The sequence below is a fragment of the Nannobrachium achirus genome (genome assembly GCF_963921795.1).
Source record: "Nannobrachium achirus genome assembly, chromosome: 3".
Classification (NCBI taxonomy): domain Eukaryota; kingdom Metazoa; phylum Chordata; class Actinopteri; order Myctophiformes; family Myctophidae; genus Nannobrachium; species Nannobrachium achirus.
This window is the reverse complement of record NC_137812.1, coordinates 18,756,603-18,779,669: the sequence shown is the minus strand read 5'-3', so window position 1 is coordinate 18,779,669 and position 23,067 is coordinate 18,756,603. Positions and strand designations below refer to the sequence as shown.

The window sequence follows — 23,067 nt, the reverse complement described above, 5'->3', positions numbered from 1 at the left end:
TCAAGAAGACAAATGATTAAATGGATGTGTTGTCATGTGGTATGTCTAGCATGGTTATATATGTGAGATAAATGAGTACAGTATAATATTATTAATCCTCAAGCCCAATTGGCAGGAAGGATTCATAACAATATAGGCCTACAGTTTGCAAATTATTGATTTTTAGACAGTAATCATTATTATAAATAAACTAAAAATTGATGATGATAATTATATTATTATTATTATTATTATTACCCTAATTATATTCTTCACCAACATTTTGTAAAAAAAAAAAAAGAAAAAAAATATTGGTTTCGAGCATAGTGCTATGAAATTAGTAGGATTATTTGTTAATTGACTTCTTCACTCAACATTTGCAGGTCCATATAGGCAGGACCAGAACCTCAGGGAGTGGGTGAGGAAAGTCATGGCCATAGGCTACCTCCCCATTCCCACCCTGAGGCCAAATTTCAGGGCCTTCACTAGGAGCCCAGTCACCCGCCAGCTGCTGCGCCAATATCCCCCCATAGGTGACTTCCTACAATATATGGAAGACACCTATGTGGGGGGTCAGGCATTGTTCCCACCTGATGTCTGGTGCGTGTATGGCCGCCGCTCCGACAACAGGAGTAATAACTGGGTGGAAGGTAACACCATAGATTCATTTTATTATTATTATTATTATTATTGATCAAGAAGTTATTGATATTGATATTGTTGTTGTTGTTATTCTTATTCTTACTATATTAATCTGTCTGTTCTGTTTGCTTCAATAACACTGAGCAACAGGAATGAAATTCCAATGCATGGGCCATGTGCTATGTGTGTGCTTATGAATCTATGATTATTTCAGCTTGGCATCACAGGTGGAACGTGCGGGTGGAGGGGCGCCGCCCCTCCCTCTGGGTCTTCATCCGCAAATTGAAAGACGAGCAGACAAGAGTGGAGGCGGTGATCGGCCATGCAGACCGCGGGGATGCAGCACCGCCACAGCGGAGAAAATGGCGGGTTTTGGAGGACAGGTTTGAGAGTTTGATTGATTGAATTGATTGAAGACTTTATTAGAAGTTTGCATAGGAAAAGGTACAGTTTCATATGACGGTACAGTTCACTGGTACAAGGTCTACTAAAAGGAGATCCATGAAAAGACTAAGCTTATTTCCACAGGAAACCATTAAAGTATCTCATATAACATTGAGTTTCTTTACACTAAGGATAATTAAATAATAAAAGGCTGTATAGGTCCAGGGACAGGAGGCTTTGGCCTATTAGATGTATTAGTCATTTAAGGAGCATCCACAGCTAGAAGAACAGCGAGGATCTGAAGTTGGCTTGTTGAACTTATTGTGGTCAACAAAAATGTTTTCACCTACTAACATTATTATTGTATATTAATTAATCACCAATATTAATTACATAATGATTTTCTCAAACAGGCTTCAGAGGATCCGGCAGCAGTATGAAATCGGAGCCAGGACCCTGGACCAATATTGGGATGCGGTCCAATATTGCGTCCATAATTTTCTTTAGACACAGAGCTTTTTTTTTTTCCTTTTTTTTTTGATATGATTTAATTTCAAATAGAATTTAAGTTTATGTTTGCATTTTTAGAACTGGAACAGCTCATTTAATTATTTGTGGACAAGTACACTAGGTGTATGGTTAATTTTATTTCTACTTGGGGAAATCCCCTTAAGGCAAACCCCGATAAGGCAAACTGGGCAATGTACTGCCCGGGTCTCCTACCGTACTGATAGGGCAAAATTCCAATCTCCTTTTAAGGCAAAATGCAACAGAGTAGCCTCCTTTTGTTATGGTGAAATGAATAAAGAATTTTGAGCAATACAATGGTTATATGTCACAGTTATTGTCCACGACATTGCAAGCGCCGCGAAGGCCAGCGGACCTTAAATTATTTCCAATTCCAATACTTTTATTTCTACTTCAGCATAAGGCTGATATTGTACTTTACTACACTTCAAGTCTTTGTTTTTTGTAGATCTGATTTTCCAACTTAATGCATACCGTATATACAGTGGTGCTTTGGTATTTTCGTTTCAGGGCAGATGGTCATTTATTGATCTCATGTGCACGCGCACACTCGGCTGTAGAGACTATTTGGAAAGTCTGTGAGCAGATCTAATTGTGGGGATACAAAAACGATGTTTTCTAGTCTTAATTGCATTATGATTTTGTTTTCTTGTTTCATTTAATTCAATTAGAAAATACAGCGCTAATACAGGCAATGAAAGATTGGGCTCATGGTAGATCATAGAGCCATGTGCGGGTTAAATCCATATTATATAATATAGTTATGTTAAATCCCCCTCCCGACAGTCCGCTCCCATTATAGATTTCTGACCTAAGGCCCGTGGCCGTCCCCTCAAAAAATGATTTCATTTCCTCGATCGTGCATAGTTTATTTTGTGAGGAGTTGCTCAGAGAGTCAGATAAAAGGAAAGTGCCACTGGAGTGAGGAGAAATATTGTATGTATCCTATAGGCTATGCCTAAAATAGAATATTGCAGGCCAAATCGTGGCAAATGGAGACGTTTTACGCGCGGCGAAAGCCTGGTGATGCGAGGTTACGCGCGGAGCGGGCTGCGAGGAGAGAGTGATAGAACAGAGAGGGAGGGCGAGAGGAGAGACAGGGAGAGAGGAGAGATAGAGAGAGACGTTGAATATACATTCATATCTTGCTAAACTAAGTATAAGCTCTATATGATTTGTCTGGTTTATTGCAGGGTTTATCGCCGCTGGTTTTATTTTTTGATCGCCCGTTTCCGACCGAGATAAGCGCCGCAATTTTGCTGGGGTGCACTGTTGATTTGTATACATTTGAAAACTTGAATTGGGACATTGTGCATGAGTAGGCCTATACCGTTGTTATACTTACATTTTTATGTTAATAATCATTCATAATTCCATTGTTTTATTTGCTTTTTTTGCCGTGGAGTAAATCTCATGTCTACTTTGAAATAAATATACAAGTTCAGCTGTGAAAGATCACATTTTAAGCCTGGGCTTTGTTTAATTTGGCTTCTAATTTAGTGTGTAGACAAAACAATAAGTTAAGATAATACAATGTATAAAAAGCATAAGTAAAGTGTCCCGTCTCACAGCTGTGCGTGTTGAGCGCAGCTACAGCTCTGGGACGAAAGCTGCTGTTGGATGTTCTAAAAGGTCTGCGTTTAACTGTAAATTCTGCCTGGCATCATAACTTAGTTTCGAATACCGTTATGTGGTAGATGTGCGCACATTGTGTGTTGGGTCACAGGGGACGGGGACGGTGGGAGAGAATTAGAAATGAGTAGGCCTATAACAGACATTCATTGAGAATTATAGATCAGAAAAGGCCTTCTGAATGTTGATGGGTTTTTGGAGAGCTGTCCAAGAGCCCCAAATTACGCATGAACGAGAAGTAAGCTGCGTTTCAGAGAGAGAGAGAGAGAGAGAGAGAGAGAGAGAGAGAGAGAGAGAGAGAGAGAGAGAGAGGCCGCCGCTGCAATCCATTTTGTGCCCGACTGCGCACTTTTTCTATGCACCACCCACATATCAAATTAATTAAACAGAGCAGGCATCACAACCATTGATCTGGCATCACGCATGCTTGCTTGCATGCATGCATGCATGCAGTGATTATTTTTAGGCGGCGAAAATATGAGTTATTATGATGATCATGATTCTTTTTTCTTTTTCTCTCATTTTTTGGTGCACTTTGGCAGCGATGCCCGACGCACAGTGCGTGCGCGTAGAGAGAGAGAGAGAGAGAGAGAGAGAGAGAGAGAGAGAGAGAGAGAGAGAGAGATTGTGTTATAGGCTATTCGGAATGGAGGGGTGCTACAGAAAAATAAATAACACCGCCATTTCGAATAATAACGTCAATGTTCGAAAAGGCGGTGCTGTTTCCTTTCGGAATGGCGGGTCTTATATAACATTTGGACACACCGCCATTTCGAAGAATGGAATTCAATGGTCGGAATAGCGAGATTTCGGAAAGGCAACGTGCACCCGGGGGTCCGTGGCCAAATAAATATCAGTTTGGGGGTCCTTCAAATGAAATGGTTTGAGAACCACTGATATGGTAGTCTCTCAAGAACAGCCTAAGTGAGCTCCAGTTAAGCGAAAAGGACCTTTTCTTTGACGATGGCTGGCCATATTGCTGACATAGAAACCATAAAAACCTTAAGAAGGATTCAAAAGACACTTATAGAATCGGGTAAAAAATCAAATTTTCAAAAGTTTTCAAAAATAGCAGATCTACAAGCTTGCAGCGTGGCACTTCGCTGTGAGTTTGTATATCTGCTATTTTTCAATAGTTAAAGCATAAAATAATAATACACTATGGGTTAAGACAATCAAAATAGAGCGCTGAGGATTTCACAGTGCAGATGGGGGTCCCAGCTAGGTAAAACATCCTATCAAAAGGGGGTCGTGGCCTAGAGCATATCAGAACTGGGGGTTCCCTTGACATTCAAGAGGTTGAGAACCCCTGCTCTAGTCCATGTGTATGGTCCTCCTCTGGGTGAGGCTGGTCAGGAAACAGAAGCTGTAGTGCCACTGGAACACGTCACACACCTTGGACCAGAAGTGACCCGTCACGCGCTGGAAAGGCTGGAACTGGGCCAGCCAGTGATCCAGCAGCTTCAGCACCACGAAGCCCACGCAGGACAGAGCCGCCAGCAGGAGGTATCTCTGGGAGCGCACGTCTCCATGGGCCAGCTGCACCCGCACCGCCTGGAAACCAGGGTTTAATAGGGTTAGGGTAACTAAGACTGGAAACCAGGGTTTACTATGGATAACTAAGACTGGAAACCAGGCTTTACAATGGTTAACTAAGACTACATGAAATAACTAGAAATGGAAAAAAGTTGTGCATACACAACTAACTACAGTCATAGAGAAAATGTCAAAGAATCTTCAAAAAGAGCAAAAACAGCAGATCTACAAGCTCACAATGGCATTTGAAAATGGTTCGATTTTTCAGACTTTTTTTTTATCCTTCCCTTGAATAATCCATATGGTACAATAAGAAACTAAAACTAACTCTAACAACTAATACAAACTTCAAAACATAAATACCAAACTAAATTACCACACTTGCTTTAAAAACTAATCAAACTAATGAAAAATGTATTATTAAGTGATATAATAAGCGTGCCTGGAACAAGGTGAAGGCAACATGACAGCCCAACGCCACCTCGAAGCCATTCTCATGGAGCAGAGCCAGGCTGTAGCTGAGGATGGAGCACAGCTCCACCTGCAGGGCGTATCCAGAACTCCACACAGGACCATGGGCTGGAAACAAAGGTGGGAAATGTAAGCCATTTACCATGAGAGGGAGTGGTAAATTGCTTTTCTACCACTTTTTCCATATAAATGAAAGAAAACACAGTTGTAACTTGCAAGGATCTTTAGTTACAATCATTAATTGTTTCAGAATACACATATACTTCCGCCACAGCATATAGTCCCATAAACAACAATGATTGCAGCCACATTCACTGGCCAAAAACAGACAAACAAAGCAAAAAAGACATCATAACCTAGGCTACTTGTCATAAATATTAAACGGTGTCCGGAGTGCTGATGTCGCGCGAAATATACTGTTATATACAGTAAAGCTGGTGTGGGCTCACCTTCGGTCCGGCTATCACTGTGGCACTGGTGAAGTCTGCGATTCGTTTCCATCGCACGTCCACGTGCACGCAAAGTGCTCCCATCCAATAGAAAACAATGGATTTTCTCCAAAAAATACTTTTGATGCCAAGAATGGCATGGCGTTCTCGCTAAAATAGCACAACCATGATAACATAGATAGATCCTCCTCCTTGTTTACCATCTGAACCGGAACTAACGGTGGGTCAATCGTGAAGGTCGTCAATTGGGAATTGTGAGCTCAATCTACTTCCGGCCTTCAAAATAAGAGAGTAGCCGCGAATGGAGAAACTGGCCGGCACTTTTTGGGAGGCGCATTGATCTTGGAAATGTTAAAACTCAGAGGGTTGTTGGCCTATTTACCACTGTTTTAAACCAATCAGATTCCAGTATTTGAACATGTGAACATGTGAAAGTGGTAGAAAAGTACATTTTAAATAACTGTATTTAAAGCTAGCCCCTGTCCTGTTCTACCCCAGATTTGAACCCAGGTGAAACCAGTGAAATCCTTTGTTAATAATACAAATTCGGAAATCTAAGAGTGTACAAATTATGTAGCCTGGAAACCAGACGAATCTGCCACAGCCTAGACAGATTGGTCTGGCACTCCTCGGTTTGAATTACATTTTGCTCACCCCAGAGTGGTGGGTGACCAATCAGAGCTCACTATTCCAAGTGGGACATTCTTTTGCTGTGACCTTTGGCTATGTTTGTACTCTGTAACCGCCCAGGTCCGCCCTTTTGGAAATGAATCGTCCACACCAAAGTTTCAGACTAATAACCACGCAGTGGCAGACAAATGATGGTCCACTTGGTTCCGTGTTGTACACTCTCAGAGTTACACCATACTTCTACTTAAATAAAATAATGTGCTTACTTCCTCCACCGCTGGCTATGTAGTGGCTCCACACTGGGACCCAGGCAAAGATGGGCAGGGTGAACCACTGGTCCAGGACCGCTAGGGGGCGCTGCAGGGTGGCGAGGCGGGCCCACTGGATGGGAGCGTACAGGATGGCCATGAGGGAGAACACTTCTCTCACATAACAGCTGTCTGCTGTCTCTGCGCTGTTCCTCTGTCCTGTAGGGCTGTCAGTCACCACCATGACATTATCAATGACCATTCACTGTCATCCCGTAGGGCTGTCACCACCATAACATTATCAATGACCATTCACTGTCATACAGTAGGGCTGTCACCACCATGACATTATCAATGACCATTCACTGTCATACCGTAGGGCTGTCACCACCATAACATTATCAATGACCATTCACTGTCATACCGTAGGGCTGTCACCACCATGACATTATCAATGACCATTCACTGTCATACAGTAGGGCTGTCACCACCATGACATTATCAATGACCATTCACTGTCATACCGTAGGGCTGTCACCACCATGACATTATCAATGACCATTCACTGTCATACCGTAGGGCTGTCACCACCATCAATGACCATTCACTGTCATACAGTAGGGCTGTCACCACCATGACATTATCAATGACCATTCACTGTCATACAGTAGGGCTGTCACCACCATTACATTATCAATGACCATTCACTGTCATACCGTAGGGCTGTCACCACCATTACATTATCAATGACCTGACTGTCATACATATAATAGACATTCATGATTCAAAGGTAGGGTAAGTACATTTTCTTGGGTTCAAATAAGTGTTAAAGGACTAGTTCAGCCCAAATTATGTATTTTCTATCAATTACCCGCCAATTTACATTCCTATTAAGCCAATAATTTAATGACCAGCGGAGGAGACTCCCTGTTGACCGATGACCCGGTCATCAAATTGTTGACTAAATAAAAATCTCAGTGAATTCAAGGCTTCATGTGCTGTGTAATAAACATTTATAACTCAAATATTTGCTTCTGGGCTGGGGGGTCCATGGAACAACATATTCTGAGATGGGGGTCCGCGGCCAAATACATGTTATTTTGGGGGTCCTTGACATGAAAATCTTTGGGAACCACTGATTAAGAGGAAGGATTTAGAAGACATTCATAGAATCGGGTGAAAATATAAGAATAATACTTGCACAAATGTTCAATATTTTTTTTAAATAGCAGATCTATGAGCTCGCAGTGCAGCACTCAGTGTCATAAAATATGCGTTCCAGGCCTAAATGGGTTAAATATCTCTATATTCTTCTGATAGTAAGCTACTCATATAGTGTTTGTTCAGTAACACAGGTCTCAATGTCTCTCCAGCTCTTTAACTCTTATGCTGCCATGGCCGAAAATCCCGGAAAAATCCCGTTGTACCACCCTGCCATGCCCGTAGATCCCGAAAAAAAAAAGAAGAAAAATCCCAATTTTTTTTTTTTTTTTTTTTTTTTGACCCCAAAAAATGTAGTAGGCATGGCGTGATTCCTAAACCCACCAGGATTGAGTTAAGACCCGCCTCCTCTCGATAATCTTAAGTATGAAAGTGCCCATGAACGTTAGTGCTGCTCGCTCAAGTGCAAAGTACCTACTACCTAGTACTGATCCATTACAATAATACACGCAGCATAATAGGCCCAACGCCATATCCAAACCATAACAATTTAACTGATAATCAGTAAGAGTTTTTATTTTGAGCACAGTAGTGACAAATTAATAGCTTTCTCAGTACGTTTTTCTCTTTAGCAAAGTTACAAAGTTTTCCCTTTATTAAGCACAGTCAGTTTCAAGTTTTTTTTAGCACAGTTTATTTTGAGCACTGTAGTGAGAAATTAATAGTTGTGCATTGTGCAAATGCAGGCTTTTCTCAAGTACAAGTCTTCATGCCTCTGACTTTATCCACCCTCCATGTGTCAGGCAGGGATTTCAGCCACTCCTGGAAGTCCTTGCGTTTCCGCGAGGCGGGTCTTAACTCAATCCTGGTGGGTTTAGGAATCACGCGTAGGCATGATAGCAATCGCGAAATCGCATGTTTAACCCCCATAGCAACCCCATCTTCCAAACATGGCAGCCATCTTTGTTTACATTTTAGGAAAACATAATGGCTGTTATCTCATGAATGCCTGAACGGATTTCCATTCGGATTTTTTTGTTTGAAAGCTGTGAGCAAGGTGGACACACGTGGTGCATGATCTAGGCATGGGTGTGCATGATCCGTGCACTATGAATTACATGGAAGTCTATGGAGACGAATGGCATCTGAGAGTACGAAGGTATTGTTAAATGGCAGCAGTTGAGTTTTAATAAACAGAACATAGTGTAACGACCCTGCAAGAGATCCGGCTGTAACGCGCTCCACCAAGTGAGCTAGCTCTCTTGGTGTTGCGGGTTGCTTGCCTTGTCTGCTGAGTGGGGGGCCGGGGTTCGTCTCCCGTTTGGAGGCGAACTTCCCAAATCAGTCTGCTAAACGTTACAATACATTTTCACTTAAAATTGGGATACCAATGTTATCCAGACCAGGATAGAGAACTGGGATACTAAACAAGTTAAACTTCAAGTGACGACACAACTAAATGAGCAGACATAATTAGAACTGGAACATTATAATTAATAAATGGGTAGTATCTCCTGATTGGCTGAAATTGGCAACCCACCTGAAAATGTATTTTCTGAATATTAAAAAGCTGGGGTCACAGCTGGGTCATGTGACTGAACAAACACTCTTGTCTAGTCTATAGCAATGATGATCAGTATATACTATAGGCCTATAGTGCTTTAACAAAACAACACAAACAAGGTTTTAACCAAAGAATATCACTATAAATGTGTACAGTAAGTGTCATTTTTTTTCTCCAAAAGATTTGTATTTATTTATTTGTCAATACGTTGTTTGTTCAGTAAACTTATCACCAGAAATGACCGAACCATAATGGAATTAAGCCCTTGGGCTTTATATAATCATATCACTGACTGTAGTCTACTATTTGTAAAACTGTTATTAAAGAATTCATTCATTCAATCATTTCAGGAGACGATCACTTGGGTTAAGATATACTTTATTGACCAGAATGAAGGCAGAAAGCAAGCATCACACAGCATGGCATATTGAGCACCCTACTATAGAGACAGCATAGAATCTAAGCCTATATCTAAGCGCATAGTATTGGCAGCCTACCTTAGCTCTACTATAAGACAGCATAGAATCTATAGCCTAAGTTAGCATGGTTTGGCATGGGGTTCTGCCTCGGGCCATGGCTCGCTGAACCCACGATCCTCATGTTACCATGAGCATCGAGGGCATAATTTAGTTACAGCGAGCCCTGGCCCGATACCCCCCGAGGGGGATCAAAGGCAGAACCTGAAGGTGGCGCTGGGGTGGTGGCGGGGCAGTGCTATGCAACAAGACTGAGTCCCACCATCTGACTTCCCTAAGAACTATGGGTAAGGGGGGGGCAGGACCTAGTGACCCACCCCCCTCCGCGCGCGCGCTCCCTTGGGACCGCCCCCTGAACTAGCTTTGATCCTTACGAATCGTCGCACTATTTCAGGAGACGATCACTTGGGTTAAGATATACTTTATTGACCAGAATGAAGGCAGAAAGCAAGCATCACACAGCATGGCATATTGAGCACCCTACTATAGAGACAGCATAGAATCTAAGCCTATATCTAAGCGCATAGTATTGGCAGCCTACCTTAGCTCTACTATAAGACAGCATAGAATCTATAGCCTAAGTTAGCATGGTTTGGCATGGGGTTCTGCCTCGGGCCATGGCTCGCTGAACCCACGATCCTCATGTTACCATGAGCATCGAGGGCATAATTTAGTTACAGCGAGCCCTGGCCCGATACCCCCCAAAACTACAAACCCCCAAAGCACGCCAAAATCTCAGAATCCCATGCCAGTGCTAGCCAACTGCGAGGAAGGCAGCTCTGCTGTGACTCTAGCGATTAAGTTATCATTACTGCGGGGCAAACTATGAACTGCCTTCCTGCTAACGCAAAAATATAATAATTAAGCATATTAGCATCTGGCAGAGCGAATATTACTAAGGCAAAATACTAAGCAATGATATTGGCAGCTTGCCAAAAACGCTATAAGTACTGCTAAAGCAATTTAATAATTAAGAATGTTAGCAGCTGGCAGACCGAACCAACGGTGAGGAAGGTGGTACTGCTGACTATAACGATATACTGCAATCTGACTGAAGCCATACTAAAACACCCTAGAGAAAAGCAGGAGCAGCAACATGGACGTATATATATATAGACAGCAGAACCAGAAGCAGCGATGAAACCTTTAATTCATATAACTACAGCGCCATACAGCTTCACATCCTACCTAACTAACACCCCAGCAACCACCTAGCTTTTGCAAGATTGAAATATTAAAGCGTAATATTTATCGTGGCCCGCAACCTATCAGGGGCGCGTGCCCCGAGTAACGCAACAGAAGCAGCAAATAAAACACGCAACCTATCAGGGGCGCGTGCCCCGAGTAACGCAGCAGAAGCAGCAAAATGAACCCTATGGAACAACCCTGCTAATAGTGCCTGCAGCACTATTAGCATCAGCAGCAGAAGCGTTAACTGAAACGCGTCCAACTCCAGCTTGGAACCATTACGCTTCGGTCAGTCCAGTGTTGTGTGTGCTTGATAGCTTGGCGTGCAGGATCTTGAGTTAGCTGAGGGCACCAGAAGTGCTGGTGGTGTGGCTGCTCCGATCCGGAGAGAATGCAGAGTGAAGAGGGGCGGGCCGCAAATCTGGCAGCTCTCTCCGGGGGTCGTGAGACGAGGACGTCGGGCAGACAGCCCGGTGTTCAGCATGGACCTGCTAGAGTGTGGCTCCTCAGGGCATCTGGGAAAGCTGCAGCTGGCGAGAGGAATGGAGTTCCCACCGCTGGTGCTGGAACTGCAGCTTCCCATGTTCCCTTGCGACCTGGCGGTGGCGACGACGGTCGCAGCCTGACAGCGCCTCCGGAAGATGGGCCGGCACCACAGGCTTCCAGCACGACGCAGCGCTGGATCATGCTCATGGTAGCAGCAGTAATAGCATTAACTGATGCTGTAGCGGGCGGGCGGGCAGCCGGACGGGAGGGCCGACAGGCAGGTGGGAAGGCAGGCGGGCGGGAAGGCAGGCGGCGGCGGGCTGGCGGTAGGCCACTTCCGTCTGCTGAATATGGCGCGTGCAGGCGGGCAGCCAGGCAGGCATGCGGGCGGGAGGGCGGGCGGGAGGGCGGGCAGGCAGGCTGGCAGCTCATGGTAGCGGCAGAAGTAGCGGAAGCTGTAGTAGCAATGCCCTCTCCAGTGCTAACCGACTCCTGACTGGTCTCATGGAATTATGCAGTAGTGGACGAAACTATAAAGATAAACATGTTAGCAGAAAACACTCAGCCGCTGCAGCGCGACGCTGCAATGATGGCATGCTGTAGCAGCCGCTATGCAGCGGCTCCGGCAAGAAGCTGAAAGGACAAACCTGATGTTAGCAGCAACATGTAGCAGCCGTGGCCCAAAGCTATAAAGAAAAACGCGATTTAGTGGAACATGTAGCAGCTTTAGCATAAAGCTGCCATGCTATTCTGATGCCGTGGCGGGGGCATGCCGCAGCTCCGGCCTGGAGCTGTAATGATAAATCTGTTAGCAGAAAACCTCAGCAGCTGCAGCGCCATGCTGCTATGGCGACCTGCTGTAGTAGCAGCTATGCAGCAGCTCCAGCATGAGCTGAAAGGATAGAAATTATGTTAGCATTTAGACATGTAGCAGCCGCAGCAAGAAGCTAAAAAGTAAAACACGATTAGTGGAACATGTAGCCGCTTTAGCATAAAGCTGCCATGATAACCTGATGACGTAGCAGTGGGCCTGCAGCCACTCCGGCTTGGCGCTGAAATAACAAACAGAATGTTAGCAACCAACAAGTATTCGCTTTGGCGTGAGCTGCAGCAACAGACATGTAGCACTTTAGCCTGAGCTGAAAAGAAAGCATGGCGTTAGCAGCCTTTATCCTGGAGCTGCAATGGTGAACATGATGCAACAGTCCTGTGGCCGCTTTTAATGTGATTGTAAAGATAAACAACTCGTCATTTTTCACTAGCAGTAGCCTTAGCTGTAATTATTAGCTCGAGTGCCGCAGCTACGGAAACACCGCAAGGACATACAGTGCGATACGCAGAGACCCAGAACTATAACCTTAGATTGAAACAATACGGCAGCTCGATAGAGGATAGTATCCAATGACTTCAACGCTGCCACACTCGACGCCGCCCTGATGCCAACAGACACGCGGCAGTTTCTGGCCCGAGCTGCAAACAAACAGATGTTAGCGTTTTCACCAGAGTAGCATCGGCAACCATCATCAGCTGCTATGCCAGCAGGCAGCCGCAGCTTGGGCAAAGCTAGCATTAACCGAGACCAGGCAAGATCCTCATGAACAGCAAACGAAGCCTGTATGCTAAGCTTGTACAGTGCGCACAAGCGAAGCATAGACATGGATAATACATGCGCATCCCTGCCCTATGAACTGCGCGTGCACACAAAATAATATAATAACGAAAAAGAATCGTAACGGACCAGATGACCTGGAGGTAAAATGCTAGAGAGAGCCACATTACCCATGTGCTCAGAATGCGCAGACCGTGCGCCACCCTTCGCTTCCCTCTGCTAGCCTGTATGCTAGGTAGCTGCTGACCACGGACACACGCAACCCCCATGGAATAGGCAGCTTGAAGAGTCATTACGGAACGTTAGCAAACCTCTTTAGCTACATGAGTTCTGAGTTGCAAGCTAGCCGACCATCAACAGACAGCTCGTGGCTGGAATGAACGATGGCTCCTACCGTAGCAGAAGAGAATATTTAGCTGGAGCTACCGAGCATATAGAGAAGACTACGATTCCCTGCATGCACTAGCGAGTTCAACTGGTGACGTCAGGACAGACAGGCACGACTTGCGTTAGCGGAAGCAAAACATTGTTGCACGTAAACTGTGGCACCTATGAGCTTGCGGGTTTCCTCCTCTCAGGAGCCCACGCAGACAGACATCCTTTATAGGCTTCTCAAAGAGGCGATTACTGTATTTAATAATTCATCCTGCGAGGGCTTCTACGCCACGGTAACTGGCAGCAGCCCTACTGTGGTCCAAGAAGCGACAGAAACCATTTATTTACCAGCTAACAGCATCCTTACCGAAATAGCCGGCTAGCAATAGCCACCTAGCTCCTAGCTGACTGTACATTAAACCTGTTGTTCCGCGCTAGCTGATACGGCCCGCGCCGTTGCAAAGCACTGACATATCGACAAACCCAACAACTGAGATTACTTTAACTCATGGTAGCCCAGTATAGGCCCACCAGGGCACGAAATAAGTTAGCATTTAGCCCGTAGCCACAGCCAACTTCTATGATACTGAGTTTACCTTTAGCAACTTTAGCAAGCCTGTAGCACCTTTGAAATAGCTTTAGCAAACAAACAACTGAAAGTACAGAAATCAGCTAGGCACCAGCAACGATAGCAAGCAATCTGAACCTTGAAACAGCAGTTTAGAATTCAGCGATTACCAGAATAACAATCTCAAACTTCCCATACAACCTGGCCAATAACACAGCTTCTTAGTTTGGCAGCTAAGAATATGAATTGAGCGATAGTAAAATAGCAGAAACAGCCAGAAATACTCAGCCCAGTTAGGCACCCTCTCCAAGCGGTGGGCAACAGCACAGCTACCTGCAAGCAACAAGTGTGGCACTTGTGTGTGTACTGCAGCGTGGTAGCAGCAGCAGTGCTATGCAACAAGACTGAGTCCCACCATCTGACTTCCCTAAGAACTATGGGTAAGGGGGGGGCAGGACCTAGTGACCCACCCCCCTCCGCGCGCGCGCTCCCTTGGGACCGCCCCCTGAACTAGCTTTGATCCTTACGAATCGTCGCACTATTCAATCAACCAATCAATCAAGTAATCACTCAATCAATCATAACAGAGGTAGTATACCCTCCCCAACCCAATAATAATGTAATAAGTGTGCCATGCATACCTATAGATGAGCAGCCAGTAGATGCCCATCAGTACGTATGCCAGGTTGATCAGAGAGTTGCAGGGCATGGCCAGCCAGCTGGGCAGATGTTCCACTCTCCTCTCTGCGTAGTGAGAGGAGTCCACGTCCACGTGCACGCTGTCCAACAGAGACGTGCACCACGCGACGGCGATGCACGCCAGGTAAACCACTGACACGTGGAACAGAGCCCGCTTCATCATTAACACAAAATAGAGTTCGTTTTTGGATCGTTTAGCAGAGCTGCCTGTCAGTGCGAGAGCTGTTTGTGGACTCTGGTTTGGACTTTGTTGTTGTTCCGTATCCTCCTGAGTCACATGGTGTTGAATGCAGTGTTTCCATTGGTCTAAGCGAGAGTGTGTGTGTGTGTGTGTGTGTGTGTGTGTGTGTGTGTGTGTGTGTGTGTGTGTGTGTGTGTGTGTGTGTGTGCACGCGTGCGTGCGTGCGTGCGCGCGTGCGTGCTTGTCTTTCTTTCGTCATCACTGGCAGTATTTAAAATAACTTTAGTTCAGCTCCAAAATGACCTTTTTTTATACTGACCCCATGGTGAGTAAATCAATAATACTTTTTTTTGGAGCTGTGTGGAACACAAGCTCCCTATACGTGGCCGTGTGTGTGGGTCTGTCTGTCTGTCTGTCTCCGTCCGTGTCTGTATGTAGCCTAAACTTCGGCGCGTAACTAGTGCCGCACCATTTACGCCACTCGCGCAATATATACATCAAAATGTGCGGCTCGGCCGGGAATGGTGTTCTATTACCTTTCGTTCCGATCCGCCTTACCATGCCGACGTAATCGGCAAAAAACTACGCTTAATTGTCCCCATTGACTTATAATGGGACAATGCAAGAAATCACTTTCAAGTATTTTTCTCTCGTAAACCATAGGAGCTACAGTTTCAAACCTCGGAGAGGAGATTCATAATGATTTTAAGAATGAATCGAAAAATAATTACATCACTCGGCCTCATGGTGGCGCTATAACGGCCCACTTTACGTTTTGCCCCGTAACTCTTGAACAGTAGATCGGAAAATTAAAATTCTTTTTTCCCTGGATTCCATGGGTCAAGACGCATCTCCCCATATAGGCCACGCCCATTTGCGCCAGGATAGATTTTCCGCCATCTTGAATTTTCTCCAAAACACACTTTTTGCTCCTTTTCCTACATATTTTCTTCAAATGTCACAAAAATCGGTACACATGATCCTGGGTGACCAGAGAGGTGCTGTTGAGTCTAGCCTGCCCTGAGCATCAACTGCAATACACACACACACACACACACACACACACACACACACACACACACACACACACACACACACAGCTCCACTTCGAACAGAGGTTCGATTTTTTTCTTTCGCATTCCTATAATATTAAATAATAAATAATATTTCCCCAGTTGATTCCGGATGGCCATTGGCTCGGCTCCACATACATTTTCTGTCTAGGAATAGCCTACGACAAAACACAAAAATCACACCCGTGTGAAGTGGAGCTGTGTGTGTGTGTGCGTGTGTGTGTGTGTGTGTGTGTGTGTGTGTGTGTGTGTGTGTGTGTGTGTGTGTGGATCATGTGTACCGATTTTTGTGACATTTGAAGAAAATATGTAGGAAAAGGAGCAAAAAGTGTGTTTTGGAGAAAATTCAAGATGGCGGAAAATCTATCATGGCGCAAATGGGCGTGGCCTATATGGGGAGATGCGTCATGACCCAAGGAATCCAGGGAAAAAATATTTTTAATTTTCCGACCTACGGTTCAAGAGTTACAGGCCAAAACGTAAAGTGGGGTGTTATGGCGCCACCATGCGGCCAAATGACACAATTATTTTTTATTTAATCCTTGAAATCATTATGAACCTCCTCTCCAAGTCTTGAAACTCTAGCCCCTATGGTTTGCGAGAGACAAATAATTGAATGTGAGTTTTTGCGATTCCCATTATAAGTCAATGGGGAAAATTAATTCACTAATAAATTAATATCAATTAAACTATAGAACCTTTCTCTTAGAAAAGTAATAGCCCACGATTCCCGAGTAAGCCGGTCGATTTGACATATGGCGCGAGTGTGTGGTGGCAAAACTGTGGGACTAGTGGCGTGCCGAAGTTTAGGAAGTTCAGGCTACATACAGACAGACAGACAGACACACAGACACACAGACAGACCCACCCACACGGCCACGTATAGGGAGCCTGTGCTTCACACAGCTCCAAAAACGTACCTGGGGCGACAGAGCTTTTGCTTTTGCTGCCCCAACCCTCTGGAACGCACTCCCCAAAACCCTCAGAGACGCCCCCACCATTCAAACCTTCAAAACCGGCCTCAAAACCCACCTCTTTCATATTGCTTTCCCCAGCTAATCTACCTTTGTTTAATTGTTTTTAATTGTTTTTATTAGTCTTAGTGTTTATCATTCTTAATAAAGTTGTTTATTTTGTTTTGTTTTTTTGCCCCATGTAAAGCGTCTTTGGGTACTTAGAAAAGCGCTATATAAATTTGAGATATTATTATTATTTATTATTACAATAAAATATTATTGTTTAAGTCTCCAGTCCATGGGATGAGATGAGTAATCAATTGAAAAAAAAAAAAAAAAGATTGGGGGGTGAAATAGGCCTACCTACTCCTTTTTTTATAATATTCTACCAGTAGTCTACCAAAGACTACATTCACCATGGATGGGACCTTGATGTTGGAATGTGCGTAAATCTACTATTATTGTGCCCTTATTTAGACCAGGAACGCAAAACTGTGGTTTTGCGTTCGATTTTAACTTAGTTTAACCATTATATTTATATGTATAGGCCTACTTATACTTATATTTTATATTTATACTTGAAAAATAGCAGATATACAAGTACACCGAATTACATTTACTGACTAAATCTCTAAATCCGTGGTTCTCAAACCTTTTCATGTCAAGGAGCAAGGACCCCCAAAATGGTGACATGGCATTGCTCTGAAAGGTTCATCAAATCAGTTGGAAATATTTCATTTGAATGTGTTGTCATAGTTCAATCAAGAAAAGAAAAAAATGATACACATCTCAAGTTCACGTTCATTTTATTGTTTGTCCCAGAGGGCGATTTGGTGTGCAGCAAAGCATAACGTACTTTAGACCTGTACTAGGCAGAGTGGCAGACATGAATCACAAGGAAGACAAAAACACAGTATAAAGGGGTGCCCGCTGGTCTACTGGTCCAGGTGCATACCACTTAGTCATTGCCACATAGGCATGGATGCCTGGCAGCGTTGCTGGTTCGATTCCAGATCCAGACGACCTTTGCCGTGTGTCACTCCCCATCTCTCCCCCCATTTCCTGTCAGTCTACTGTCAATAAAAGCCCCCCAAAATCTTTAAAAAAAACACAGGATAAAAACATTTGATTTCTAAAAGAAATCAAATGTGTGTGTGTGTGTGTGTGTGTGTGTGTGTGTGTGTGTGTGTGTGGCCTGGACAACAGCGCCCCTCCCTTAACATGTGTGGACAGAAAAGGTACTACACAGGCTTGAGGCTACATACAGACCCACATACAAACCCACATACAAACAAACTAACAAACAAACATACCTACACACACGGCCACGCTATGGAGACGGTGTGACCACCGCTCAAAAATCAGGATGGCAGTTGAAGGTGTCCGTGTAAGTGCAGGTAAGCAGTAACTTTGAAATTCATAACAATTACAACATTTGTAATTAAGTCACATAAGAAGCAACAAATTACCTCCTCCTCATCAGCATTTAAAGCCTGGATAGAAACAGGCCCATAGAACCTTCATGTACAAGGTCAACTAAAAGGAGATCCTAGTAAGCTTTTTGGCTTATGGAACCACTTTCATATAACATTGAAAGACAGACGGATAGAACACAGTACTTTGCTTAGGATATCATCAATAACAAAAGGAAAAAGCATTCAAAAAGAAGACAAAAGGAAAATAAAATGAAAAGAAAAGGGAGATATTTACAGTGGAAAAGGGGAGGTACGTATGGGCTTAGGCTATTACAAGTTAAGAAGCAGCCGTCTGTAGGTGCCTTCTCATACCGATTTTGAAGGAGATTAGGGATTTACACTCCTTTAAGGCTTTCCTTTCGGTAGGGTGTTCGCGTCCCTCATGTTAGTGGTATAGCAGGAGAACGAATGAGCCTTTTTTTAGAGTCAAATCTGGGTTGAGCGTGATTTGTAGAGCTGCGTTCAAGTTTTTTAGCCAGGACATGAGGCTGGTGTGACTCTAAAGCCTCCGTGCGGTTTAGTCTTTTTGAGCGTTAACGTCGTAGTTTTATGACTCAAAAAGACTACACCGCACACCGCGGACCCGACTCTGTTCGAGGCTTTACTATACCTTCTAAATGTTTATAGAGGTTAATTAAGGTGGAATGAAGTGTCTTGCACACATCATCCAGGCAAATTGAAAAGGATCTAACAGAAACTTGTATATATATTTTTCTTTTTTACAAAGAGCTCTGTTTTAACTAGCTTTTCAAATTATTTCATAACCAGGGAGGTTAAGGCAATGGAAATCATTCAATACCATAGGGTTCTTTATTTTGGCAGCAGGCACCACTATGGACTGTTTTCAAAGAGATGGCACCTTCTGCAGGGAGAGAGACAAATTAAAAATGGGGCCTACAGGTAGCTGGTCACTGTCGGTACAGGTTTTTAACAAGGACCAGAGACCAGGACTTTTCCTGGGTTTACACCTCTTAAAAAAATGTTTCGAGGAGGGGCTATGAGACTATTTCTAATTTCATTGTGTTTGATATTAAACACCTTCTAAGCCTGGCCGCACTCCCTCGGACTTCCTACTGGGTCCCATCAGCCAATCGTCTATTCCCGTACTTCCCCGTAATTTATGAAATTAATCATAATTTTTTGAAAAATACAGTCGCAGGTCGTGCTCTGTCTCTTTAAGAGATGTTGTGCAATCGGATCACGTCAGAAACGTGATGACGTCATCGGCTGGCTCTGCCACTGGCTCCACGAGCGGCCATTACGTTCCCCTTCACTGTGTGTGCTGCAGCCTGGTTTAGCCCATCCCCTCGTCTTTTTCGACCAGACGACAGGCGAAATCAAGGCTTCGGAATGAGTGGAATACATGGAATTAGATCGATGTGCGTGCGACGAGGACGTAATGTACTTTCGAACGCTGTTTTTTCTCGCGGATTACCCCATCTCGCTCCATGCAAATGAACGGCAGAAATACAGCCAGCAGCAGCTTCTAAGTAAGTGGCAGCCCAAACACGTAGTGTGTGCACGTCCTGCTGGCTTGCACTGAACGACCCGCGCGCGTTGTTTATCATTTGGTGTGTTTGTTTTTTAAAATATGTTTATAAATAAAACGCTGATTGCACGGCAGTACCGGGGTTCAGGGGGTTCTGCCGCGGCTTAGAAGGTGTTAAAATCAGGAACATCAAACCTACCATAAAAGTTGGTAAGATCCTGAGCCAGCTCTACAACTGAATTGAATCCATTGAGCTGAACTTTTCTCTTGCCTTTTTTCCTGCCTGACACATCTGTAGGTGGAAGAGTGTAAAGGGTAAACTTACATTTTCAACCGAAACCCCATTGTTCTGATGTGAGGAGTTCAATACTGTGTTGCAGTCTTCTGTGTAATTCTTACTTTTGAGTGGTGCTACCCACTCCTACATATAGCTTTGTACATTTGTCCCGTCTGTAAATATGACCAGGGTTCATATTGGCCAAGCTTTGCGGGACAGTTCATAAGTAGCACTGCTCACTTCACACTGGGTGTGATTTTTTAGCAAAGACATGGATGAGACCTATTGCTTTGTATGTGCATTTCCCACACAGAAGTTAATTATTGGGGGACTGCCCCATAGGTCGAACTCCCGTTGGGTCGAATAGCGTCGGCAGGTTAGATAATCACCCACGAGCGTCGGCAGGTTAGATAATCACCCGCGTCATATAATCCTTCCAGTCTGAAACTGCTTTCCCAAAACTATACCTGACCTTAATGAGTCTCATCATCATTATATGTAATGGCATTCCCACGGTAACTTTAATCCACAATCCAAGTTATGATATAATAGAGAAAAAGGTAATTAGCCAGTAGCTATGCCCCTCCCCTAAAAGCTTTTGTCCAATGCTAGCTTAGCAACTGGCAGCTTGCCAAGGCTGTTGCCAAGGCAAACCTTGGCAAGCAGGAAGTTATTCTAAGCTAGCATTGGACAAAAGCTTTTTGGGAGGGACATAGCTACTGGCTAATTAAGTGAGTACTTTGGGTAGAATTTTCAAAGAGGTGCGTGTGTGTCCTTGTGTGTGTGCGAGCGCACGTGTCTGCGTGTGTGTTTGTTTGTGTTTGTGTGTGTGTGTGTGTGTGTGTGTGTGTGTGTGTGTGTGTGTGTGTGTGTGTGTGTGTGTGCCCAACCCAAAGTATCTTACACTGTGATATTGTTTGAGTTAAGACTTTTACTTTTACTAAAAATCTCCAATTGTCAGTAATAGGTCTACTTTCCTCTATGAGTTCTCTCATGATGTTTGAGACCACTGTTCTGCCTGAACCGTTTCCCACACTGGTCACAGGTGTAGGGCTTCTCTCCTGTATGAGTGCTCTGGTGTTGTTTGAGATTACCTCTCTCGCTGAACCGTTTCCCACACAGGTCACAGTGAAACGGTTTCTCTCCTGTATGAATTCTCTCATGACATTTGAGTTCACGGTTACTGCCAAACCGTTTCCCACACTGGTCACAGTGGTAGGGCTTCTGTCCTGTATGGGTCATCTGATGCAGTCTTAGATGAGCTATCAGGGTGAACCATTTCCCACAGTGGGGACATTGAAACGGTTTCTCTCCTGTATGAATTCTCTCATGACGTCTGAGATGACTATTACTGCTGAACCGTTGCCCACACTGGTCACAGTGATAGGGTTTCTCTCCTGTATGAATCCTCTTGTGACATTTGAGGTCATTTTTCCTGCTGAACCGTTTCCCACACAGGTCACAGGTGTAGGGCTTCTCTCCTGTATGAATTCTCTCGTGACTTTTGAGATCACCGTTCATGCTGAACCGTTTCCCACACTGGTCACAGGTGTAGGGTTTCTCTCCTGTATGAATTCTCTTGTGACTTTTGAGATTACTATTCCTGCTGAACCGTTTCCCACATTGTTCACAGGTGTAGGTGTAGGGCTTCTTGTTCTGTCCAGTATGAATTCTCTGATGCCATGTTAGATAACCTCTATGGCTGAAGCTTATCCCACATTGCTCACAGTGATAGGGCTTCTCTCCTCTATGCGTTCTCTCATGACATTTGAGATCACTGCTACTGCTGAACTGTTTCCCACACTGGTCACAGGAATAGGGCTTCTGTCCTGTATGAATTATCTGGTGCCGTGTTAGATTACCTATCTGGGTGAAGCTTATCCCACACTGAACACAGGAGTAAGGCTTCTCTCCTGTATGAATTCTCTGGTGTTGTTTGAGAGTACTTATCCGGCTGAACCTGGTCCCACATTGGTCACAGTGAAACGGTTTATCTCCAGTATGAATTCTCTGGTGTTGTTTGAGATGATTGCTCCGACTGAACCTGGTCCCACATTGGTCACAGTGAAACGATTTATCTCCAGTATGAATTGTCTGGTGTTGTTTGAGAGTAAAGCTCTGGCTGAACCTGGTCCCACACTGGTCACAGTGAAACGGTTTATCTCCAGTATGAATTCTCTGGTGTTGTTTGAGATGACTGCTCTGGCTGAACCTGGTCCCACACTGGTCACAGGTGTAGGACTTCTCTTTTGTGTGAATTCTCTGGTGATGTTTGAGATGTCTATTTCTGCTGTAGATATGTTTGAGTTGGGCAGGTTGGGCATCTGGGATGGATAAAGAGTAAAGAGAAAAGTTTTGAAATAACTCAGTATAACGACAGCAGCAACTGCCAGGCACAGATTGGCTGTTGGAACATTTAGGCAGATTCAACCTGCAGCTCTCTCTCTCGTCTCTCTCACTCTCTCCCACACTCGTGTGCGTGCGCACACACACGCACGCACGCACGCACGCACGCACGCACACACACACACACACACACACACGCAAGCACACAAGCACATACACACACACAGTGCTTATCTACAGTTATTCAGTTATATAGTTACTAGTAAGAAGCATCACGCAAGCATCTGCATGGGTTACTCAACGATAGAAATGATGGTCCTATTTTGGACGTTTACTTTAAACAATGATTTTGTAACACACTGCATGAGTAGTCTAAACATTAAGGTAAGGTAACACACTAGAAAACAGCCACATTTCCATCTATAAGGCCAAACTTCATTGAACAAAAAGATTGTCATGGGATGAATAATGATGAAAAGTTAAGTTAATTCTTTCTTTGGGAACAAACAAACTAGCAAAAATGTCTATAAAAATAAGACAAAAATGGTTTCTTAGTGGTTTGGAGAGATATCAGAAATGATTTTTTCCACACTGAAAGTAGACAAAATACCTTTGTATTAGTATGACCTTGACGTGCCACATAGA

At 44.1% G+C, this 23,067-nt stretch overlaps 1 protein-coding gene across 1 annotated transcript; it reads right to left on the bottom strand.

The window, feature by feature from the left end:
- Positions 1–2,983: 2,983 nt before the first annotated feature.
- LOC308281673 (transmembrane protein 187-like) lies at positions 2,984–14,846 on the bottom strand. The gene is made up of 4 exons (XM_080721910.1): positions 14,568–14,846; positions 6,518–6,726; positions 5,144–5,280; positions 2,984–4,719 (listed from the first exon to the last, which is right to left on the bottom strand). Exons 1-4 carry the CDS (start codon positions 14,786–14,788, stop codon positions 4,480–4,482), a joined length of 807 nt encoding a protein of 268 aa, XP_080578036.1. The 5' UTR covers positions 14,789–14,846; the 3' UTR covers positions 2,984–4,479.
- Positions 14,847–23,067: the final 8,221 nt, after the last annotated feature.

Bases quoted from the DNA above. Each gene is read 5' to 3' on its own strand.
- LOC308281673 (XM_080721910.1), bottom strand. From the start codon at position 14,788: ATGATGAAGCGGGCTCTGTTCCACGTGTCAGTGGTTTACCTGGCGTGC. The intron at 6,727-14,567 runs GTATGCATGGCA...GGTGACTGACAG, and splicing joins TACTGGCTGCTCATCTATAG to CCCTACAGGACAGAGGAACA. The intron at 5,281-6,517 runs GTAAGCACATTA...CTTTGTTTCCAG, and splicing joins CATAGCCAGCGGTGGAGGAA to CCCATGGTCCTGTGTGGAGT.